This window comes from Excalfactoria chinensis, chromosome 4 (assembly GCF_039878825.1).
Source record: "Excalfactoria chinensis isolate bCotChi1 chromosome 4, bCotChi1.hap2, whole genome shotgun sequence".
NCBI lineage: Eukaryota > Metazoa > Chordata > Aves > Galliformes > Phasianidae > Excalfactoria > Excalfactoria chinensis.
The window spans coordinates 80,343,651-80,367,661 of NC_092828.1; the positions used below are offsets into that span (position 1 = coordinate 80,343,651).

Genomic DNA, 24,011 nt, shown 5'->3' on the forward strand with positions numbered 1-24,011 from the left:
AATCTGTAATTTTTATTTGCTTGGGGCTTCAGAGAAGTAACTCCCATTTATCTGTAAATATTTATATACCCATTCATTTAATTTCAAGAAACTAAGCTGTATTCCCATTCAATTTCTTATGTATTTATATCAAATATTGTCAATAACAATTTGTCGTGAACTAAGTGTCATATTGAGGAATCATACAGTTTTCTCTTACATACTCAGCTGAGCTAAGATGAAAACTATGAAAGAAATATCACTTGTTTCCTTTGGAAATGACATACATTCTTCAAAACAAACACAAAGAACCTACTGAAAAACCAGGCACACAAATTAAAGCAAACGAGAATATTGTAAAACATTCTGTGTAAAAAAAGGGATTCAGGTTCGTAGAAGGGAAGGTGACAGGTTGCCATCAGGTCATTCATGCGCTGCTTGTGTATGATGACATCAGAAGCAGTGCACTGCAGCTCCCTGATTATTTTTTCCACTGACAGCAATATAGTCATTTGTGCAAAACTACAAAATATAGAATAACAAAAGGAAGAAACAATCCTTTGAAGGATTCAAAATAAATTAAGGCTTAAGGCAGACTATTTCATATCAACAGAGTAGCTAGCCATTGCTTTCAGCAGGCTTTGAATCAGTCTCTAAATAAATAGCAATATTTAGTAGCATGCAATTAGCTTTAGCTCTGCATCCACATGAAGTCAGGGCCTGCTGTGGTAACAAACATATCCCACTGTTCTCTCAGTTGTGAAATCATCACATCTGTCTTCCTGGACCCTCTACCCTATGCTGGCCATGAAGCACAGTGAATTTGCTTTGCATATTACAATCATAGAATCACAGAATCACAAGGTTGGAAAGGACCTACAAGATCATCCAGTCCAACCATCCTCCCATCACCGCTGCTACCACAAACCACTAAACCACATCTTCTAGCTCCTCATCCAGATGCCTCTTGAACACTCCACCACCTCCCTGGGCAGCCATTCCAGTGCCTGACCACTTTCTGAGAGAAAAACTTTTCCCTTATGACCAATCTAAACCTCTTCTGGTACAACTTGTGGCCATTTCCTTGGGTCCTGCTTGTTGCCTGGGAGAAGAGGCCAAGCCCCTTCTCATCACAACCTCCCTTCAGGTAGTTATAGGGAGCAATGATGTCTCCCCTGAGCCTCCTCCAGACTGAACAATCCCAGCTTCCTCAGCCAATTCTCATAAGACTTGTGCTACAGACCTCCCACCAGTTCTACTGCCCTTCTCTGGACATGTTCCAGGGCCTCGATGTCTTTCTTGTAGTGCAGGGCTCAAAACTGAACGCAATATTTGAGGTGTGGTATTCTTTCAACTCATGCCGATTTGGAAAATGGTGCTTTGTTCCCCCCCCCTTTCCTTATCGATGAGTAATATGGACTTTTATATGAGGTCTATTACAGTCAAATTTCTGAACACTTTTTCAGAGTAACTTATAGCAAACTGACAGAGGAGAAAGAGAGGAGTACTTGCACCACTGCTATCAGTTGAGGTGACCATGTGAGGAAGAGCCTGGAGAGATCTGTCTGTATCCTGGTGTTTGTACACTCTGGGATCCCTAGTGTCACTAGAGATAGAAAAACATTTTCCAAATTGCAAAGTAAAATCTGGACGTCGTGAGGCATGTTGCTCTAAAGGCAGAGCAGAGGGCCAGGGATCTGTACATCCAGATTACTCTTTCAGCTCTGATGTTACTACTTGCAGTTCAAACACTGGTGGTCCATAGCTTTTGTTTCACAGCTCGGGACAAGTGCCTTCACATGTCTGTGTTTCACATTTCACTGTTGTTATGGTTTTGTAATTTGGTTGGTGTCGCTATTCCACATCAGAACATCATGTAGGATAATGGGAGTTAAGGGGACAAGTTTTTTGTTTTTTTGTGTTTTTTTTGCTGTGGACTGCCTTAAATGGGCATGTGGGGAGCGGCACCGAAGGGGACAGGGTTTCTGGCCCAGCTCCCTGTGAGGAGACAGCGTGGTCGGAGCTTCCCGCCTCCCGCAGCCCGTCGGTGAGATGGGGACTTGGTTTTCTCCTTGTTGAAACTCTCTCGTTGTTGTTTAGTGTTACTGGGTTTATTAAAATGCCGTTCGCTCTCAGATCATCCTTTCTTTCTTCATTTTTTTTCCTCCTAGTCCCATTCGTGGTCTCCCTTCCCCTCTCCCGGAGCGCACGTGGCCGGGCCGCGCCGCACTATTAGGGAAGGGAGGTACTTTTGTTCCTGCTCCCCTGGGTTTGTCCCTCTGTCATGAGGGACCTCTAGAGAGAACTCCGTGACAACTGTATATAAAACAGGTCTGACAGTTCTTTGTATGTTCTGAAATCACTGCACTGATGTATTGTGCCTATTCTGGTGCTATCTACAAACTTAGATATAGGAAAATAAATAATGGTTCTCTCCAAACATACATTGATTCATTTTCCAACAGAAACTAAAGGACTTATACACACAACTGCTATTAAAAAAAAAAACACAAACCAACAACAAAAAACAACAAACAAACAAACAAACAAACAAAAAATCCTCTTGATTTTCTGGTCCTGAAAACTTCAACCTTGCTTCCATTTGAACCTTTAAAACCAGGCACTAATAGACATACGCTACAGACAAAAATCAGTGCCACCATACTAGCAAACTGAGCACAAGTTTGCAAGAATAACTTATTTTCCCCACATGTAATACTGTAACACAATGCAAAGCACAGCAATAACAGCAGAGCATCAGAGTCCTTTGCTGCAGTAAGCAACCACTTGCTCAAATGCAACAGCACAGAAACAAAGGAAAGAACTTGTTACCTTCAGAAGACCTCAAGTACAAAGGGACCTCCACTGCCAGCCCTTAAATGAGGTCTGGAAGGGGTGCATCCTGGCTCTGCACCTTCCATCACTTGGGTACACTGCATGCACCTGAGCTGGCCCTGTCTTCCCATCAGGTGCTCCATCACTGCTCCAGGCCATGACTGAGCATTGCCACTACACCACTTTGTAATCAACCTCACTAGAGTAATCAACTGTACAGTGCTGGACGCAATGGTGACTTTTTTTCTCCCCCCAGTATGTTCTGGATTTAACATGTTACCGCATATCTTTTTATTTATTCACTATTTTCTTTAAAAAAATACCATTACATTCTTACCCCATTACAGAAAGCTCATAACAACATAAAGAATATCCTGATAACCTATTATAATTTCTTTAAAATTAGTTTGTATGACTGAATAATGTATACAAGTGAAATATATATAATAATGTAGTACATTTTGTCTATACTTTCATCTGAAACATCCTTCTAGATAATATCAGAGAGTTAAAACAGACTGTATTGTTTCTTTTTTGATGATAAAACAGACATTTAGTAGTTCATAATGTTGCCCAGCTGACAGTAGGAATTTGGAGACAGGAAGGAATGTGAAACTTTGTATGGACTGCGTGCAACATGCTTTATGAAAGAAGTAGCATGTATAGAAGTAGCAAATGCATTGGAAGAAAGCCCAATACCATCATGGAACATGAATGGAAAAGATCCCTTGTTAAAACATACAACAGGACTGAATTTTGGTAACATACAGCTGGATTGCAATGTGTAGAATGAGTAGCAGTGTTGCCAAATTTAAACATCAAAAAACAGACAAGTCAAAATTGCGCATCCTAAGTCATCAAATATACTTCCAGTTCCCGAGTTTTTAAAATATAACTTGATTTTTGCTGTACCACATATGTTTTTTGAGCCTTCAAAATATAATCACATCTGCTGGACTTTTTCCCCAAAAGCGGAGGGGAAATATCTTAAACAAAATGTTGTTTTCAGGAAGATTTAGGAAGCCAAAGACAGTCACCAGCAGTGCTGACAGGTGTGAACAGCATACCAGCTCTGAGATCTTAAGTTCATTTTGTCAGCTCTTGAAGCATCGGTGATTTCTTTGGTTAATCCTTCAATGTATCCTGTGAAAGCATCCATCAATAGCTTAGATTTGCCAGTTCACAATCCTGCAATATGTTACTCTTGGCACATTACAAAGGTGGGCTTAAATGTTTGACAAAATCACAGAGTTGCAGGGATTGGGACCTCAAGAGATCATAGCGTCCAAACCCTCTGCTAAAGAAGATACTCTACAATAGATGGCACAGGTAGGCATCCAGCTGCGTCTCCAATATCTCCACTGAAGGAGACTACAACTTTACAAGAGTTGCTCTACAACTTTACAAGGAGACTCTACAAGCAGAGCAGAGGAGGAGGATCACTTCCCTTGATCTGCTGGCAGCTGTCTTAGTAACACACCCGAGTTCAGTCTTTTATTTCATCCTCCATCCCACTAACCTGCACAACTCGGAAAATGCCCCTAATACTGCACGTCACCCTTCCTCCAACCAGACTCATGTCAATAAAAGCACCAGATAACCTTTTTCCCATTCTTTTGCGTAACTCGAGCACATCACCCGCTCGAGGACTTATTTCCAAGGGACTCTTGAGCTGTAAGACGTCGGTAACGCGCAAGATTACAACTTAATAGCGGCCTTCCTGGGCAAAACGCGCCGGAGAAGCCCCGGAGCAGGCGTAGTAGCGCCGCGCGTGACTGGGATAGGCGGGATGGGATAGGCTGGATGGGATAGGCGCCTGCACCGCCCTTGCGCAGGGCAGGAGCGGAAGGCCGTGCGCGCTCCTACGGCCGGGCGACGCGCGCGCCGCTTACGGGAGCGCGCGGGTGCCGCGAGGAATCGGGCGCCTGCAGCAGAGGGGGCTGGGCGCGGTTGCTAAGCGACGGCGCCCGGGCAGCAGCGTTGGCCCGGCAGAGGCGCGGGCAGGGATGAGGCGGAGGCAGCGGCCTCCGCGCTCCCGCCGGCGCTGAGCCCTACCGCCGTACCTTTCCCCGTCTTTCCCTTAACCCGTCCCGCCCGGGCTTTGCCTCCCTCTTCCTCTGACCCTCTTCCCTCTCCCCTCACTCCGGACTCTCCTTCCCCCTCCATGCGGCGGGAGCGGTCGGCGTGGGGCCCGTGCCGCGGCCTCGCCGAGCCGCGCCGTCCCTCGCCGTTCCACCGCCAGATTCCGCAAGGATCCACGGGCGGCGTCTGCAGCGACAACAGCGGGTGAGGCCCCGGCTGAGGAGAGGGGTGGCGAGGGAAGCCGTTGGGCGGCCGGAGGAGCGGCGGCGCCCCGGCGGTGGCGGATGCCCTTTGCCGGCACGGCGGAGGGGCTCTGCGTGTCGCGAGAGGACGGCGGGGCGCCCCCTGCTGCCCGCCGGCAGTTCTCTGGGCTGCCGCGGTTGAGGCGCGGCCTTCCGCCGCCCGCACGCCCGGCCTGATCCGGGTGAGCCGCTGCTCTGCCGTGCCCCTGGGCGTGCCCTTCCGCGCTGTGGGCTCCGGACGGCCGCTTGGCCTAATGCCGCGTCCTCCCGACAGCAGCGCCGGTTTCTGCGAGTTCCGACTCGCTCCGCGGGTGCTTTGCGTAGCAGACCGGCGCGAGGTCGCGTGGGGAGCTAACGTGGTTATCCCAGCGGGGTTTGGATCCGGGGGTCTCTTATCTAGGCCATTTCAGACGCCGTTTGACCAGCTGGGTGCAGAAACGGGGTTATTTTCTTGGTTTCATTTAATAAGGGCAAAGTAGGGATTGTGAAGGCTTCAGTAGCGTGATGTTAAGAAGGTGTTCTGTCTCTGAACATAGGTAGCAAGATGGGTAGCAAGAAATTTGTATTAATAGAAGCATCGTGCTTAAATAAGGAAATTACTTTTACAGGGGGTACCTGATGATCGCTGCTCACATCCTTCCATTTTGCTTTATACTGCGAATGGGAATTAAATACTGATCATTTACTACAATACAGAGGAAGTTTATGACCATATTTCTAATCAGTTCATTCAAAAGTGTTATTTTGCATAGCTCTTTTCCAATTATTTAAACCTTTGGAGACCGTATTTCACAAGACTCATGTAATTCTTTCCCAAGCCACTAAACAATAAAATGGAATGCAAAAGCTGTATTGTGTCTTCGTAAGTTGATAAATGTGGATCTATGTTAATTCTGTTTGCTTAATACATGCGTTATCGTTTTTTGTTTTAAGTCTTCTAGTGTGTTTTTTTTTTTTTATATGTGCTGTCATAAGTGGAAAGGAAGAGTAGAAAGAGAATGAAAATCCTGCTTGTTCATGGATGTATGTTCAGCACATCGGCAGTACTGTGTGCCTGGGAACATGCAGCATTAGCATGCCAGAGCCATCTGATTTCATATGCTTGGTGTGTTCATTGAAGTGGATGACTGTGAAGTCATTGCTTTTGTACAGGAAGTACCCTTAATTATAGAAATACATCTTTTAATTGCTACATACTATAAATGCCACTGTGGTACATAGAGTTGAAAGGTAAATTTTACAAGTGTTGCAAATGAGTCTAGCTGGAAAACTCTGTTAGTGGGGATGTGGAGGTAATTCTCAAACAGAACAGTTTAACTGCTGTTGGAATGTGTTATTTCTTTGTCATGTTTTCTGTATGTTGGTTCTGTAACTGCTGATGTTTTCTGGACCTGTCCTCAGGTGGTCTTCTAAAATGATGCTTACTGAGTTTTAATGGAAGCCCTCTGTAAAGCTTCCTCAGTCAATTTCATTTGAAAAATCTCTTTAAAATGTATTTTAAAGTAAAAAATAAAAAATCTTAACAGCAACTGAAGTCACTAATGAGAAAGACTGGGAACAAAAGATGTTAAGAGGATGAGCGGATGCCAATGACAGTTTATGTGCAGATGAACTAGTAAGAGTCAATCCTTACTGTCAGCTGCAGTGAATGTTTCAACTTTCTGTTCTTTGATCTTTTAGGATGCCTTTTAACAGTGCAAATTATTCCACTGTAGACATCTATGACTTTCCTAGCCAACTGGGCTGTCATTTTGTTAAACGTTTATAGTTGTACTATAGATCTGTGCGTAGTAGTCGTAAGACAAATTGCTTCCATCACTTGCACTCCGTTACTGTTTACTTCGAGAGCAGAAGCACTAGAGCTCTTTGGAATAAGGAAGGCAGCAGGATGTAAGTTCAGTTATAGAAGCAAGGCTTGGAAAAGTGAAGAAAAATAATGTATAAACCCAGGAAAATTTTCTGGGTGTTGCAAGATTATAAACTGGTTTGATATATTGATTCATTCGTTCTCTTGTTGTAAGAAAATAAAATAGAAAGGCTGATACCTTGAGCTCACAAACAACCCTGAGGTTGCTACCTCTTGGTTATGAAAGCTGCTAGATGTAAAGGACTTTGAAGAGCCACATGTACACGACAGGACTAGTATGCATGTGTCTGTATGTTGTATGTATGCTTTTGTTTGTAAGTTTAATTTATAATACTATTTTCCCTGGCACTACAAATGAGAAGTATATTTGAATAGTAATAGTTTACATCTGTTACTGTGTTTAGTTTTGTTTTGATAGGCTGTATTTGATGTATTTATGATAACGCAGAAGGTTCATCTGGAAGTAAGAAAAACCACCCTTACAAGTATAAGATTTCTGACACCATGACATGATATATTTCATGGTTATATGGTTTGATATATATATAGGGAAGAAACAGGGAAGTGTGAAGCTAAGCAATATAGGATCTCTTAAGATTTAGCTTTATAGTTCTGAGATGAGCTGTTTGGTCATAACAGCTAAAACTTCATTTGCTATCAGACTCTGTGCAAATATATACATTCTTTCTATATTTAAAGTCTTTTGCTAAATGTCTTTTTGTTTTAAGGGTGGCTGCTTGTAATGCTATAATGTGATGGAAAGTATAGCAGAAGTAGCGGGGTGGCACAGTCTTTCTTTGGCTGCAGTAAATGAGGATAAGCCCAAACAAAGCAGCAGTGGGCGCAGAATTAAAGGGGGAAAAAAAAGCCTGCTTACTTTTGGAAGGCCTCATGTACACAAGGAACACCAGTGAAATACCCTCATTGCCACTGCCAACTCTTAAATGAGGTCTGTGCAGGAGTTGATCCTGGCTCCATCCCTTCCAGTCACTCAGATACACTGCATGCACCTGATCTCCCCTGGCTTGGCCCTGCCTTCCCACCACGTGCTCCATCACTGCTTCAGGCTGTGATTTAACATTCCTGCTACAATGCTATATTTAATTTTCATAAATGAGTTACTTTTGACTGTGTTTTCTAGCATCATGCCAGAAGAAAATCTAGTCTTTACATTGTTTGCTGTGTGACGCTTTCAGAATTTCATGAGGATATAGTGGACAGTGGCTTAATGTCCAGATGGAAATCAGTGATGAGTGGCATCTCTCAGGGAGGTGTGCCGGGGCTGATACTCTTTTTTATCTTCATCAATGACATTGAGAGTGGGATTGAGTTGCACCTTCAGAAAGTTTCTGGATGACACCATTCCTGATGTGGTTGACATGCCTGAGGGATGGGATGCCATTCAGAGAGACTTTGACAGGCTGAGCAGTAAGCACAGGAGAACCTCATGAGGTTCAACAAAGCCAGCTACAAAGACATGCACCTAGGTCATGGCAACCCCCACTACCATAACAAGCTGGGATCAAAAAATTTATCACAGCCCTGCCAAAAAGGACTTGGGGGTAGTGGTGGATGGTAAGCTGCACATTAATCAGCAGTGTACCCTCACAGCCCAGAAAGCCAACCATATCCTGGGCTGCATAAAAGGAAGCATGGTTGGCAGGTCGAGGCAGATGATCCTGCCCCTCTTCTCTGTGCTGGTGATTCCTCAGCTGGAGTACTGTGTTCAGATGCAGAGTCCTCAGCACAGGAAAGACATAGACATGGAGTGCTAATAACAGGGTCAGAATATCAACCTTATGGTAAAAAGTTTAAACTTTTGAGTTTTTTTTAGTAAGAGCATCCACAAGAAATTTAATGTATTTACCCCTTTAACAAGCCCACAGACACCTCAGCCAACTCATATAAAAGTGATTGTCTAAGACTTTTTAACTATGAACCACATGAAACCCTAATACTCCCCTCCTCCCCCATTTTTAGATTCTTTGCAGTGTCTTTCCTAATTGATACTTTGTCCTGGCCCATATGTAGGTCATCTGTCTTTAAAGAGTGAAATGTATGCTATAGCATAAGGATTTACTATTTCATTTTTGAAAGCAAAAGTTTATTTTTCTGTACTCTTCTTGGAGATGAACAGTGCTGTCACCACAGGAATGAAACAATCTGAGATCAAAGAATAACTTAGATTGGAATGGACTTCAGGTGGTCATCTAGTACAATGTGCTGCTTAAAGCAGATGAGTTAGTGACCCGACATTGTTTTTACAATACCAACAGACCTGAAAACCTCCAGATATAAGACACCGTTAAAACCTTATTTCTGTAAAGATATTGCTTGATGCTAACTCAGTGGGATGCCTTTTTCTGCTTCTAACACTTTGTTTAGTAGCTTCAGAAGTGGTTGGTTGTGTATCAGAAAGCACAAGACCTAGATGCTGAGTTCATCCTCCCACTTGGTGAGTGGCATAGCATGCTCATTAGGGTCCAGTCAATATATTATATTGAGAACTCTAGAACTGAATATCCTTTGTTTTCAGATTTACGAAAGATTGTTTTATTACGGGGTGAAATTTTTGGTTAAAGGAGGATTTGGTTTAGTCTAGCAAAGTAGAGTTCTAAATATTTAATTTGAAAATTATGGTCAAATTGGTGTGAGTTAAGATGTGTCATATTTGATGTGTCTTTGACTTAGCCACAAACACCACATTGTTCTTGCCTGGGGCATTAGTGAGTCATTTCAGACCTGCAGAGTGAACAGTAGAAAACAGCCTCCTGTCAGAATGTGAATTAGGAGAACAAGTGTCTGGCTTCTTTTGTTTTTGTTTTTAGGTCTCCATACATTATCTCACTTTATAAGGAACTGCCAACAGGTAATGTTTGTAGGGGTTATACTTATTGTATTTTACATATCAGCTAAAGTGTAAATGTTGCCTTGGTAGTGACAGCAGAATTTCAGCAGCAGTTGCACTAAACATGATTACGTAAGATTACTAGAAAGAAAAGATTGGTGGAAAGAGTCACCATATATTGCTATGATGCCTTTTTTTTTTTTTTTCTTTTAAATGTGTGTTTACTGTACAGGGTGTTTTGTTTTCTGTCTTAAGAAGTCAAGTTTAATAACTGATGCAATAGAAATAATGCCTTCCCTATCCAAGTCAGGCCTGTAATTGCTGTTTTTCTTGTGTTCAGCACTGCTTGTTTTTTCTAGGTCAAGAAGTTGGTTGATTCAATGCACAGATCATGTATCTTAAGAAACAGCTAAAGTATCACTTCCTGTATTTGTGATTTACATTATGTCCATTCTGCTCCTTTGAATTCCAGCTTGTGAATGTGACAAAATGAATGAAGTCTGGAATAAGATGATTGAGTTTTACACTACCTTTCTGTCTCTTTTCAGTTCAGACTTTATTGGTAGTGTATTCCTTCAGAAGAATATTTCAGGTACTCTATGTGACATGCTACACACAGTTTGCTTTTGTGTATAATCTCAACTGATATCGATGTTCATTTGAAGTACTTTATAGAAAGAAATTTGAATTACCTTGAACGCTGAGGTGAGGCATTATTTATAGTGACATTAGAGTTTCTTGCTACAATATTAAAGTTTAACAAAATTCTACGATATGGCAGCAATGAAAAAAGCATAACAGCTTTTCTATTCTTCTATGTTCTTTCTATCCTCTTTTGAATTAAATCCTGCAGTCTCCACCAAAGCAAAATAACTTCATTGGCAAGGCCGTAGATTTGGCCCTGGGGTTTCATAGCTTATCAGTGCAGCATTGGTTTGTTTAGTGTTCCATATCTACTGTGACCATATTACTTAAGGAATTGCACTTCAGGTTTTCAGAACTGGCCATGTTTTCTCAAAATTCTAGCTAATCAAAATGCTTTCACTCTTTTACCTGTTTTCTGTTAATTGGATCACGTTTTTCTTATTCTGGCATTGTCTGAAATAGTCTCTAGGTTAATTTCTGATTTTTTTATGAAAGCTTTGCTATGGAAAAGTGCCATAGGTATTCAGTCATGCATTTTAAAATTGTCAGGAAAACTTGAAGGGCAAATACATAATCAGCAGTAGAAAAATGAAGCTCTGAAGCACCTTCTATGAGATCTGATTTCTGTTGCAATGGAGAGTTCTGCTTTTTCTGTCTACTGCCTTTCTCATTATGGAGAAGTTGAGCCCAATTACCTACTGACTTAGTACCATTTTCTCTAAGTCAAATGAGGAGGTTTTCGTCAAGGTCAGCAAAAAAAAGATCTGAAACTTTATAACCTGCCATAACCCAATAATAGATATGAGAAATTAATTTTAGTCTTGATCACTAGGATTGTTGTGATATACTGCTTATTTATGTCTCTAAATGTGTAAAAGGGATGAAGATCTCAGGTCTGCAGCTTAGGTAATCTCTTCCAGCATGGAAAAATGAGTTGGTTTTGTTTGTAATACTAAAAAAGTACAAAAACTATTTGAATATATCTTCAGTTTAAGTATTGCAAAATAAGGGTATCCCTTCTAAATCAAGAAGGCTTACATTTCTCACTGCTTAGTGAAGAAGGTACTATAAATAATGCTAATGCCAGTTATCTTCATCAAAAGCCAGCTGCTCTGTAGGCCTTGCACTCTCTCAAATAGTTTTTGAGATAAGGAGCTGTGGGTTTCAATGTCTAAATATCTAAAATATAAAACTTAGAATGAATAAGCTTTGACTTCTGTGTGTGCTGCTGATTCTTTCATTTTCTTTTGTATCTTACAACACTTTGTAAAATGTTCTTGCTGTTTTTCAGGTAAAAGTACAAACTGATTTTTCATTTTCAGTACTTCTAGTATACAAGATTGTGTTTTCATGTTAAATTTGTCTTACATCTATATATTAATATATTCATGTCAGCATTTCTAATATTCTCTTGATTTCAGTGTTTACTTAATTTTGTTCCATGGGAAACATTTAAGATTATATTTTTAGGAAAAAAAAAAAAAAAAAAGATGCACCTTTCCCTTCCCCCTCACAAAAGTCTAATAACTATTTTCAGACCTTGAACTTAACAGTGCTGCACAGTAGAAGTGATTACAAAGTGAGGTGTTTAGGAGAGCCTATTAGGAAAGGACATATTTGGCTACTTTCATTCTGATGTCAAGGTCTTGCCTATTTTGTGTCACAAAAATTCTCATAGCAGTCTTGAGTAAGAGCTTTTTGTGCATCCAAAGCTTATATCAATCTACAGCATTTTTCAGAACACAAAGGTAACAAGCAAAAGTATATTCAAGAATAGGTGTCAGTACTAGGGCTTCTTTTGTGATAGCTTTTTAAATCCAGATCGTGTTTCTCACGCTTCTTCAGACTAATATTTGCTGATGAAAATATCCAATAGAGATGTAACTTTAGAAGAGTTGATTCTCTTTGATTGGATATGTTTGCCTTTTTATCTCTTTCACTCTCTTGTTTTTGTCTGTAGCTACATCTAAAGAAGGTGACTTTAACAAAAGCAAAATTTGCTAAAAAGAGAGATTGGATTTGAAATAAATAGCTTCATCATGAAATTACATTGTTTTTTGTTACTCTCAATGAATGCTCCATTCTCATTCTGCTATTTTATAAAGGAAAGCAGGACTTGAAACTTTCTGGAAGTAGGCCTCTTGTTAATTACTTTGGTTAGATTTTCAACTCTTTTGTCAAATAGTTGAACTACAATTGTGCCTTAAATGCTGACTTAGAAATTCCTTCTATTCTCCAAATATGTCAAGTAATTTTATTTAGTTGTCTATATTTATATATAGGTACAAATTGGCAATTTCCTCTATAACATGCGCTGCTACTGCTTTTAAAAACTGTTTTTCCAAGGCTCCCATGTGTCAGTTCAGCCTTTCGTAGGTCACCTTGACTTTTACTTTGTCAGAATTCTCAATGGGATTCCTTGAACACTTCTGGTGTAAGACTGAATCTGCAAACGTGTATCCTGGCTTTCTAACAAAATGTGGTAGAATCCATCCTTGATTTTAGAATGTTCAGTGCAATAGATATAGTAATTGAAAAGCACAAGATGATCACTGCTTAGAAACTTTCTGCATCTTTGTATTGACCTTTTTTTGCATGTCTTGCTGCCACTTTGCACTAAACTTAAGGAGGTTTCGCTTATTGACTCTGGTAGTAAAAATGTTTCTGGAAGAGACTGTTGTATTAGATTTTGTATGTACAGGAACTCCACATTGTGTTGCTGAAGTAGACAGGCTGTTCATGCAGTGGAAGGCTATAAAAGACAGCGTTCTAGAGAATGTTTTGGGTCACTCTTTACTTTTTAAATCCCACCTAAATATTAGTGAGATATTCTGTTAATTACAGCTGTGAGTGTATAGTGCAGGAGGTAATTTTTTTCATGTGTGGAGATATTGTGGGTGGGAAAAATAATCTAATTTGTGACTAAAGATTCAACAAAATTACATGCTTTACTATGATCAGTCTTAACATGGAAATATAAATGACTAGAGAACTCTCTTTACTTGTAAACAGAATTACTGTAGTCAAGTATTGCAGAATTTTACAAAAGCTCTTTTTTTTTTTTTTTAAAGGAACTTCATGTTGGTGTTTTTTATGCCAGAACATGGTAAGCAAGGCAAATTAGCTCCGGCCTTGCGTAAGGTTTGTGTAACTAGCAAACACAATGCAATTGAGTATGAAATCCAGGTGACTTTGGAAATGAAGGAAAATTTCTGAGCTCTCCAGCTGGAAGCTGAACGTGATGACGGCCTGGTCTATGGTAGGGAAACTGAAAATGGAGAAGAGGCGCTCCAGAGAAGACAGAAATGTGGAACAAAATGTTGGGGAATGCAGTGCTGAATCTGAGGAATGGACGAGCTCAGAAAGTGAACCTGAGCAACCGTACTTCCAAAGCAGCTGTAGCAATATTCCATGGAGAGAAAAAGAGGTTTCCACTAAACCACATCGGCCACTCTGTCGCTCCCCATGCTTGGATTGCCCAAGTTTTTCACAGAGCAGTATCACACAAGACTTGAAACTAGAGGAATGCAAAACAAATTTGGACAAGGAATACCAAGCTAAAATGGATTTTGCTTTAAAGCTTGGGTATGCAGGAGATCAGATCCAGGCTGTACTGAATAAACTGGGAGCAGATGCGCTCATCAATGATGTTCTGGCGGAACTTGTGAGACTTGGTAACAAATGTGAATCAGAGGGACAGAACAGTGCCAGCAGTACCACTAATACTCTGGTGCCAAGAAATCCTTGCCCAAAGGAAATAGCAAGCCCTGAATTGTCACTTGAAGATGAAGTTGTGGATAACAGTGATAACTTGAGGCCAATTGTCATTGATGGAAGCAATGTGGCTATGAGGTGGGTTTCCCTCTTGCAACATATGAAAAGAAGAAAATGACAAAAAATATTGATGTGAAAAACCTGTATTGGTGCTGGGGAATTTAACTGTGCTGTGTTTTGTTTTATTTAAGTCCTTGAACAATATTGAAAAATATTAATATCCAAAGGTGATCAAACAGGGGAGTTAAAATAGTCAAAAATGACAATATATGCTGATAGTGTGTGCTGGACTTGAGGAAAGTTGAACTACTGCTGACCAAGCCTATTCAGTCAAAGCAATTTAGCAGTGTCTGTACATGGCTGTGCATGAGCTTAACCTACTGACTCACACAGCTGAGGTACTTGTGAATTCAGATGCACTTATGCACAAGGCTACCTGAGTCTATACTAACTCAAGCTGTGGTTAACATGGATCTATACTGAATCTTGTATGGGAAGGATTTAACTTCCCCCAGAGCAGCCCATGCCATGTTGTGATTTGCCCTTATAACTAGAACAGCATTGATATCACACCAAAGTTTTGACTGTTGCAGAGCACTGCTGGCACAGCATCAATTCCTTCTCTCCAGCCCCCACCTCTCTTGGCCAGTAGCCTGAGGGTGGACAAGAGGTGCGGAAGGGACATTGTCATTAAGCTGACATGAGTAGACCGAACATATATTCCAGACTATGACATCATGCTCAGCAGTAAGAGCTCTGGGGAAGAAGGAGAAAGCCAACTGTATCCTGGGCTCCATAAAAAGCAGCATGTCCAACAGGGAAGTGATTCTCCCTTGCTAGTCCACCATTATGAAAGACAGCCTAGAGTACTGCATTCAGCCCTGGGTTCCCCAGCACAAGAAAGATGTGAACTTTAAGGTGGTTCTAGAGGAAGGCCACAAAATGGCAGACCTAGAACACCTGTTCTACAAAGAAAGACTGAGAGAACTGGAGTTGTTTAATTTGTAGAAGGCTCCAAGAAAGCCTTTCAGTACTTAAAGTGGGTTTATAAGAAAGAGACGACAGACTTTTTTTTTTTTTTTTTAATTTTTTACAAGGATATGTAGTGATAGGACAAGGGTTAATGGTGGTTTCATACTGAAATAGAGTAAATTTAGATTAGGTATTAAGAAGAAATTCTGCATTGTGGGGCTGGTGAAAAACTGGCACAGGCTGCCTAGATGGCCCATTCCTGAAAGTGTTCAAGGTAAGGCTGGATGGGCCTCTGTGCAACCTGATATAATGAGAGACATCCCTGCTCATGTCAGTATAGTTAGACTAGATGATCTTTAAAGGTCCCTTCTTCTCTTCTTCTCTGATTCTAATTACATGCGCATTTGTCTTCCCAAGCAACAGCTGTATGTATTCAGATCCTGCTTCCCAGTAAGCAGAGGAACATTGCATGCTGATGAGAAGTAGAGAACAATGCTTTTTTCTGTGTTTGCTTCTGTGCAGCCTTTGCTTTTATTTCATTAAACTCCTGTCTCAAACCCGCTAGGATTTATTTGTTTCCTACATCTCATTTTCTCCCACCTCTGAGTACGGTGAGTGAGGGAACAGCTTTGGTACTTGCCTACCTGTTATCATTAAGCTACACCACAATAAAGATATTTCCGTAAATCAACATCACCAATATTGATTTTACTATCTTTTTAATTTTTTTTACTGTAGTTTCTGTCTCTGCCTGAGTAACTCCTGACAGCAGCTGGCAGAAATTGTATACTCTTATTACCTGTGAACTAATACTCTGCTTATGAAATAAATTGTGTATGCATTTGAAAATCTAAAATATTAGTATATTCTGTAAAATCTGAAAAGGGTACAGAAAATCACTTTAGCAATGCTTTTTCATTAATGATTTAAGTTGCAAGGATTTGGAATATCCGTGTTATCCATAGGCCTTAGTTATACTTCTGATATTAGATACCTGACTGCCATAGATTTGTTTCAGTGTTACCTCCTCCAGTGTTTAGGAGGTTGCTCAACCACTCTTTGAAAGCAAGGACACTGTTCCTCAATACAGCAGCACTGATCTGATTGAGTTAACACCTTTTGCGGCAAATGAAATTATCAGAATAAATTACTGTAGAAGTCCTGGAAATTACTATAAAAGTACTATAAAACTATATAAAATTACTATAGAAGTACTGGAAATTACTATAAATTACTATAGAATATTGAGCTCCACTTCTTTCTCATGGTTGACAAAGAACTGCTGCTGCCTTGAGGAAGTAGACAATTTTGAATGAAGGCATTCTGAGAAAAGCATGTCAAGGAGAATAACATTGGCTTATCAGTCTGCTCTTTCCAATGCAATTTTAAAAGTAGTTCACATTGCTAACTAAAGTGTGACAAAGGGGGGGTTATTCTTTCCAGTAAGAGAGTCAACCTTGTTTTTTTCTTCCCCCTTGGTATTTTTTCTTCCTCAATGTCACCATGTAGCAACAATATATACACTCTTTTTCAGACAAAAAAAAGTACTAGCTTGAATCTAAATGTGAAATCCATCCATAATGCAGCCTATATGTCTTTCTTAGATATGTAGAATAAATACCAAGAACATAATATTTAATAGACATCCTCATACATTATTCAGGCACTCCTTAACTATTTCCTGAGAAGATTTATGATAAAATTGAAGAATTGTGTTCCATATTTAATGAATCAACCTGTAAGGTAGACTGAATGAGATCTATAATTAAGATTCTAACTAGTGTCTATTTTTCCTTTGCAAAAACTTTTAATGCCACTGTATGAATGGAAGTGGTATCATAGAGCTGTTTCAAACGCTCTCAGTTTTGTACAATTGTAGAGACCCCAGTATGTTGCAGCAAACAAGTTTTTGGTTAGTTGGAGAAGGGAAGGAGGAACTTGGAGAACTTTTAAAGAGTCGTTTCTCTCTAAATGATGTTTTAAAAGCATCTGTTCCTCATAATAGCCAGCATCACTAGCTCTTGTCTTTTTATTATTGCTAACTTTTTTACGGCACTATTTCAGGTGAGCTCAATTTTTTGCACATGGTGACATTTTTCAGTAGATGAGCTAAAAAAAATGAAAAAGACAAAAAAGCTTTTTGTAGTGTGATGGAAGGTGCAACAATGACAGCAGAGATACCTCCACTGCCAGCCCTTAAGTGAGGTCTGGAAGGGGTGGATCTTGGCCCCATGCCTTCTGGTAACCCAGGTACATCGCATACACCTGAGCTCTCCTGGGCTGGCTCTGCCTTCTCACCAGGTGTTCCATCACTGCTTCAGGCCATGACCTAGCATTTCCACAACACTTTTGCATTAGGATTATTCTATAACTGTTTTGTATTTGCCTGCTTGTTTATTTTAAATTTTACTGAACTACTATGACTGAAGTAGTAGTTTTGTAATCTGATGATTAAACAGCTTTGTCCAACTGTCATTTTTCAGTTAAGTAAGCTGGTCTGACAAAACAGTTTACCTTTGTCTACAAATCCTGCTTCCCTTATTTACCCACATCATGACAGCTTTAAAAGGAAAAACAACAAAACCCAGACCCAAAACTTTTATATTTGCTGTTTCTAAGTCTTCTGGTTGTTTTTTTTCTTGTTTCTTTGGTTCTTTTTTCTTCAGCCATGGAAATAAAGAAGGATTTTCCTGTCGGGGAATTCAACTAGCTGTTGATTGGTTTCTGGAAAAAGGACATAAAGATATCACTGTGTTCGTACCTGCATGGAGAAAAGAACAGTCTAGACCAGATGCACCAATTACAGGTAACAGGCCAAGATTTTGTTTGATGTTTTGGTTCAAGTAAATAAGTGTGTTATATTAAGACAGAACGGTGTCATTTGTTCTAATGACATTCTACATACTAAGCTGTGGTCATAGTGTTGCTTGCACTAAGCTGTTTAGGAACAACACAGTTTCACTGGTGAGGAACAGTTAAGTATTTGAATCTGAAAAAAAAAAAAATGTTTTTTTTTTTTTAAATATAACTGGATCATGTCAATGCTCTTGAGAGGAGATACAGTTTTCCACCAATGGCAAACTTTGTTAAGGGGACAGAAAATCATTCTCAGTTGCTGGGTGTTACTGTCGGTGTTACAGTTGGCGTGAAGCAAACAGGGAAGGAATATTCACCTGTATCTAAAGATCTAGGTTGACAGGGAATATTCCACAGAAAAAAGATCTCCAGAAAGAGACCCTTTCCATGTGGCAGTCAGTCAGCCCTTAAATGGGGTCTAGGATTGCCTTCACCTGTTCTCCCACGGCTGACTCACTCCTTTCCTCAGGTGATCAATCAGTGGTTCAGGCTGTGACTCAACAGTTCCCATACACTGGGCTAATAGAAAATAATAAGAATAGAAAACTGCCTGGCCAGGGACTCATTTAGCAGTGTTATCTTGAAGAAGCAGAATACCTTTTAACCCCAATTTTCAGTAGTTACAATTTACTAAGCTACTACAAGGCAGTAATAATTGAGTTATAGAATCATAGAATGGCCAATGTTGAAAAGGACCTCAAAGATCACATAGTTTGAACCCCCTGCTATGTGCAGGGTTGTCAGCCACCAGACCAGACTGCCTAGAGCCACATCCAGCCTGGCCTTGAATGCCTCCAGGGATGGGGCATGCACAGCCTCCTTGGGCAGCCTGTTCCAGTGTGTCACCAACCTCTGGGTGAAAAACTTCCTCCTAATAACAAAACCTCCCCTGCCTCAGGTTAAAACCATTCCCCCTTGTTCCATCACTGTCCACCCTCACAAACAGCTGTTCCACCCTCCTGTTTATATACTCCCTTCAAGTACTGGAAGGCCACAGTGAGGTCTCCCCAGAGCCTTCTCTAAGCTAAACAAGGCCAGTTCTTGACATGCACCTTTCCTAACTGTTCCTAAACATGGTTACTTACAGAGGACTACAGTAGTTATGAAGCTTAAATACAGGATATTTACTTAGTTCTTTGAAAGCTCAGAAATGTCATTCTCCTTCTAGGTCTTTGTTGTTGTTTTAAATGGGGATCATATATGCACATAATAAGAAAATTATTTCTCAGAAAAGAGAATTTAAGTTTAATATTTCAAGGGCTGCATTTCTTTACAAACATTTAAAGAAGTTGCTTAAGTAAACTTATTTTACAGATCAAGAAATCTTACGGAAATTGGAGAAAGAAAAAATTCTTGTTTTCACCCCATCTCGAAGAGTTCAGGGAAGAAGAGTAGTTTGCTATGATGATCGATTCATAGTAAAGCTTGCTTTTGACTCAGATGGCATCATTGTATCAAATGACAACTACCGAGATCTTCAAAATGAAAAACCAGAATGGAAGAAGTTCATAGAGGAGCGGCTGCTGATGTATTCGTTTGTGAATGACAAGTATGTTTTTTCTTCAAAAATTAAGAGAATTTGCCAATTCCAAACCCTTGGTAAAAACTGCAATTCAAATTTCATTTCTTTACCATTAGGTTTATGCCTCCTGATGATCCTTTAGGACGCCATGGTCCAAGCCTTGAAAATTTCTTAAGGAAAAGGCCAGTTATTCCTGAACATAAAAAACAACCGTGTCCTTATGGTAAGTGCTTAAGCCATATTGATATGCTCTATTCAAAGGTAGGTGAGGTGAGCGATTAACTAACATTTTGTCATTACTATCTGTCCTAGCAGCATATCTCTTTCTATGTCCATCATGCACATATTAATAAGAACAATATAGCAAAAAATTAAAGCTATCACAGCTTTTTGCTTTTTTTTTTTTTCTGGTTTGTATTCAATAAAAGAGATTTATAACTACACTAACTGTGTTAGGAATGTTGTGTTTTATATAGCATTGAGTATGTTGTCAGTATTGAACTTTTGATTGGTAGGAAGAAAAGTGATGTGCCTTGCCCTGCATGTGGTGATATACCTGGTTACAGGTAGTCACAGAGTCTGTGACTTCCTGCATATGTTATTATTCTTTACGGTGATAATACAGAAACATTAAAATTAAGAAACAGTGGAAGGTGTGAAGAAAAAGGTAGCAGGTGGTAGTATCAATTTATTTAACTTGAAATCACTTTTCTTACAGGTAAAAAGTGCACCTATGGGCACAAATGTAAATATTACCACCCAGAACGGGCAAACCAGCCTCAAAGGTCAGTAGCGGATGAGCTTCGAATAAGTGCCAAATTATCTGCTGTGAAAACAATGAGTGAGGGAGCCTTGGCTAAATGTGGCACAGGGCCCTCCAGCTCCAAAGGAGAGATCAGTTCTGAAGTGAAACGCATTGCCCCAAAGCGTCAGTCAGATCCAAGCATTAGATCAGTAGCTGTGGAGCCTGAGGAAAAGTTAACAGTAGCCCGGAAGTCCGAGGCCAACTCTGTCCCATCTCTGGTTTCTGCGTTAAGTGTACCAACGCTCCCTCCACCAAAAAGCCATGCAGCTGGTGCATTAAATACTCGTTCTGCAAGCAGTCCAGTGCCAGGTTCCTCACAGTTCACACATCAGAAATCCTCACTGGAACACATGTCCAGTGTGCAATATCCTCCAATACTAGTCACCAATAGCCATGGCACCTCAGTTAGCTACACTGACCATTATCCCAAATATGAATCATTAGGGGACCACGGCTATTATTCCTTACTCAGTGATTTCTCCAACTTGAGCATAAGTAGTATGCATAACACAGATTATTACGGGGCTGATATGGACCAGGGGATGTATTCTAGAAACTCAAGCCCCTGTCCTGATAATTGCTTAAGCCATACAAGTAATGATTCTTATTCCTCTTACAATGACTTGTATCTGGGTGTAGCAGATGCCAGTCCAGAAGATAATGTGAAGATCCACAGACTGACATCGCAAAATCGTCTTCAGCCTTTTCCCCATGGTTACCATGAAGCCTTAAATAGAGTTCAGAGTTTCGGAACTGAAGAGCCTAAATCCCTTCGCAAACAGTCTGTTTCCCACTTAGGCCTGCATGCCCAGCATCCAGTTGTTGGAGCACGGTCCAGTTGTCCGGGAGAATACCCTGTGCCTCAAAATATTCATCCATCAACTGCACAACCAAGCCGTGCCTTGGTCATGACAAGAATGGACAGTATTTCTGACTCACGGCTTTATGAAAGTAATCCTACAAGGCAGAGAAGACCACCTCTGTGTCGAGAACAGCATGCTAGTTGGGATCCGTTACCATGTGCATCAGACCCTTATACTTACCATTCATATCCATTGAGTAACAACCTTATGCAGCCATGTTATGAGCCTGTAATGGTAAGAAGCATGCCTGAGAAGATGGAGCAGCTGTGGAGGAATCCATGGATTGGGATATGTGGTGAGCCACGGGAGCCACATATTATCCCAGAGCACCAGTATCAAACATACAAGAACCTCTGCAATATCTTCCCGCCAAGCATTGTCCTTTCTGTGATGGAAAAGAATCCCCACATGACAGATGCACAACAGCTGGCAGCTATGATTGTTGCCAAACTAAGAACAGGGCGTTGAGATATTATAACCTCTTTTGTATAAATGAAACCATACAGCACATAGGAGCTGGCAGAAAAATTATAAAAAGAAGGAGGTAGGCAAATCTATTGTAAATATTTTCTAATAAGGTAAGATAAACTTCTGTACACAGTAGTTGTTGTATATGTATTGAGGCGCTATTTAAGAGTTGATTGTATTGTAAATTTTAAGATTTTTAAAATAGGGATTTTTAATAGCATTTTACAGGAAATGCATACCTTGCTGCATGGATATTTCCTTAAGAACTACAATGTCACATTCAGTGTCTCAAAGCTCTTAATACACAACTATTATTAGCAGTTATATTGCATGTATTAACGTACACTTTCAATTCGATTATAAATAACCAATTGGCCTTTCAAAGCATGCTGTATACAATCCCAGATGACCTCTAGGGTTTCAGCTTTGTCATCTGACCACCACCTATTAGTACCTCAAATATTGAAGAAAAGTAACTTGACAAAAATGATTTTTTTCTTAATGGTCTTTCTTAAATTTCAAAACTGATCCCCACAGGTTTATCTGTTACTGTTGCTTCGGTCCAACAGAAGCCAAATATTTCATTAAATTAGGACCAAAACATTAAGGAATATGAAGGCGTGCTAAAACTAAAAGGTGTTTTAACTGTAGCTTCCCTCTTCAGAATTGCCTATCAGAGGTACAGTAAGCAGCTGCTGCTCCAGACGATTTGAGAAGATGAAAGGACATTGTCAGTTGTGTATGAATTGGATTACTCAGACTCAAGTAGTGGGAAATGAATGTTAATGCAGGAACTTGTCAGTAACTACAGCCCTTCTGTGGGCAAGGATGGCATTTAGCATGCAAGATGGCCATCCAAGATGAACCCATGACAGAAGCAGGAGCGGCTGTTTCCTGAAAAGAGATGCTACAGTTGGGGTCAGTGGTGAAGCTTGCTTGGTTTTGCTCTCCAGATCCATGCAGAGGTGTGGCATTGTTTGCTCAACTGGTATTTTGCTCAGGGTGGGAACCTTTGTAGCTAAATGTCTCCAAAAGAGGCGTTTCTTGTTTTTTAAGCTGCACAGACTGAACGCCCTTTTTTGACTCCATTGTATATTTCAACATTTGGAACCATGACTAACTCGATATGTCTCGAGCTAGGACTTAATGACTTCTACTGTAGTTTTTTTCATGAAAGCTGAGAAGGCCTGGTTTACGGCCTCTTGTTTCTTCATGAGAAGGTGTGACACTGCCTAAATGTTTCTTACTGTGAAACACATGGAACGTGAGGCTGCAGTCAGGGTTGTTTCTGGTGTTTTGATAATGGCTTGCATGCTGCTTTCTCATTCTCTGTTTGTCTAAGGAACAAAATGACACCATTTTCACATTTGCATTACTGTATAAACGATTGATTGATTTGATTCACAATACTCTTCAGGCTATTTATCATGGGCAAAATGTGTTCCTGCAGGTCAAAAGCAACAAAGAAAACCATTATAGGTGCAATAACAGTTAACATACTAATAATGGATATCATTTCACACATGACCAATATTCTTCTGTTGTTACAGGGAACATATACAATGACCATGCCATTACATATTTAAATAAGGTGATTTGTATTTACACCCGGTGTTTAAAAATAACTGAGTTTGAATTAGTTGGTTATTACCTCTGTTAGTAGTAAAAAATAAATCTTTGGACACCTACAGTAGCTGGAGGAAACAGGTTGAACTCCTAAGCAATATCCCAAACCATTTCTTACTAACCAACCCATTGGATATTTAATTTGCGATTAATTCTTCTCTCGCATGGTATTAAGCAGCTGAGAGCAATGCCTCAAATAGCCAGAAATGACCTTTTGTTTGTTGATACAAATTGTATCTCTTTTTCTTGATTGTATAAAAACTGTTTAAAAAAATAAAATAAAATAAAAAAAAAAAAAAAAAAACACCCCAACCCCCCCCCCCCCCCCACCCTAACAACCCATAAACCTCCCCATTAACTTCAGGATTCCACCTTCTCTGTGACGTTTGTGACACTGTGTGTCACATGGAAGTAGCCCACGAGTAATGATGATTTCCTGTTATTTAAACTGGGCACTCATAGTTTCTAGAGGAGCAAGACAACTTATCAGCGCACAGATACTGTGTGTGCACCTCAAGGCATCACGTGGTCATCTTCAGTCTATGGAGCAGACTCATCCTTGCACTAAACCTTATGTAAAAATATTGCCGTTCACTCCTCTGCATGTGTTTGAAGTGTAACGGTAAT

At 40.3% G+C, this 24,011-nt stretch overlaps 1 protein-coding gene across 1 annotated transcript; it reads left to right on the plus strand.

The window, feature by feature from the left end:
- Window positions 1-13,590: 13,590 nt before the first annotated feature.
- ZC3H12B (zinc finger CCCH-type containing 12B) lies at window positions 13,591-23,651 on the plus strand. Its single transcript, XM_072335571.1, has 5 exons — window positions 13,591-14,350; window positions 17,911-18,050; window positions 19,415-19,649; window positions 19,739-19,845; window positions 20,341-23,651. Exons 1-5 carry the CDS (start codon window positions 13,740-13,742, stop codon window positions 21,756-21,758), a joined length of 2,511 nt encoding a protein of 836 aa, XP_072191672.1. The 5' UTR covers window positions 13,591-13,739; the 3' UTR covers window positions 21,759-23,651.
- Window positions 23,652-24,011: the final 360 nt, after the last annotated feature.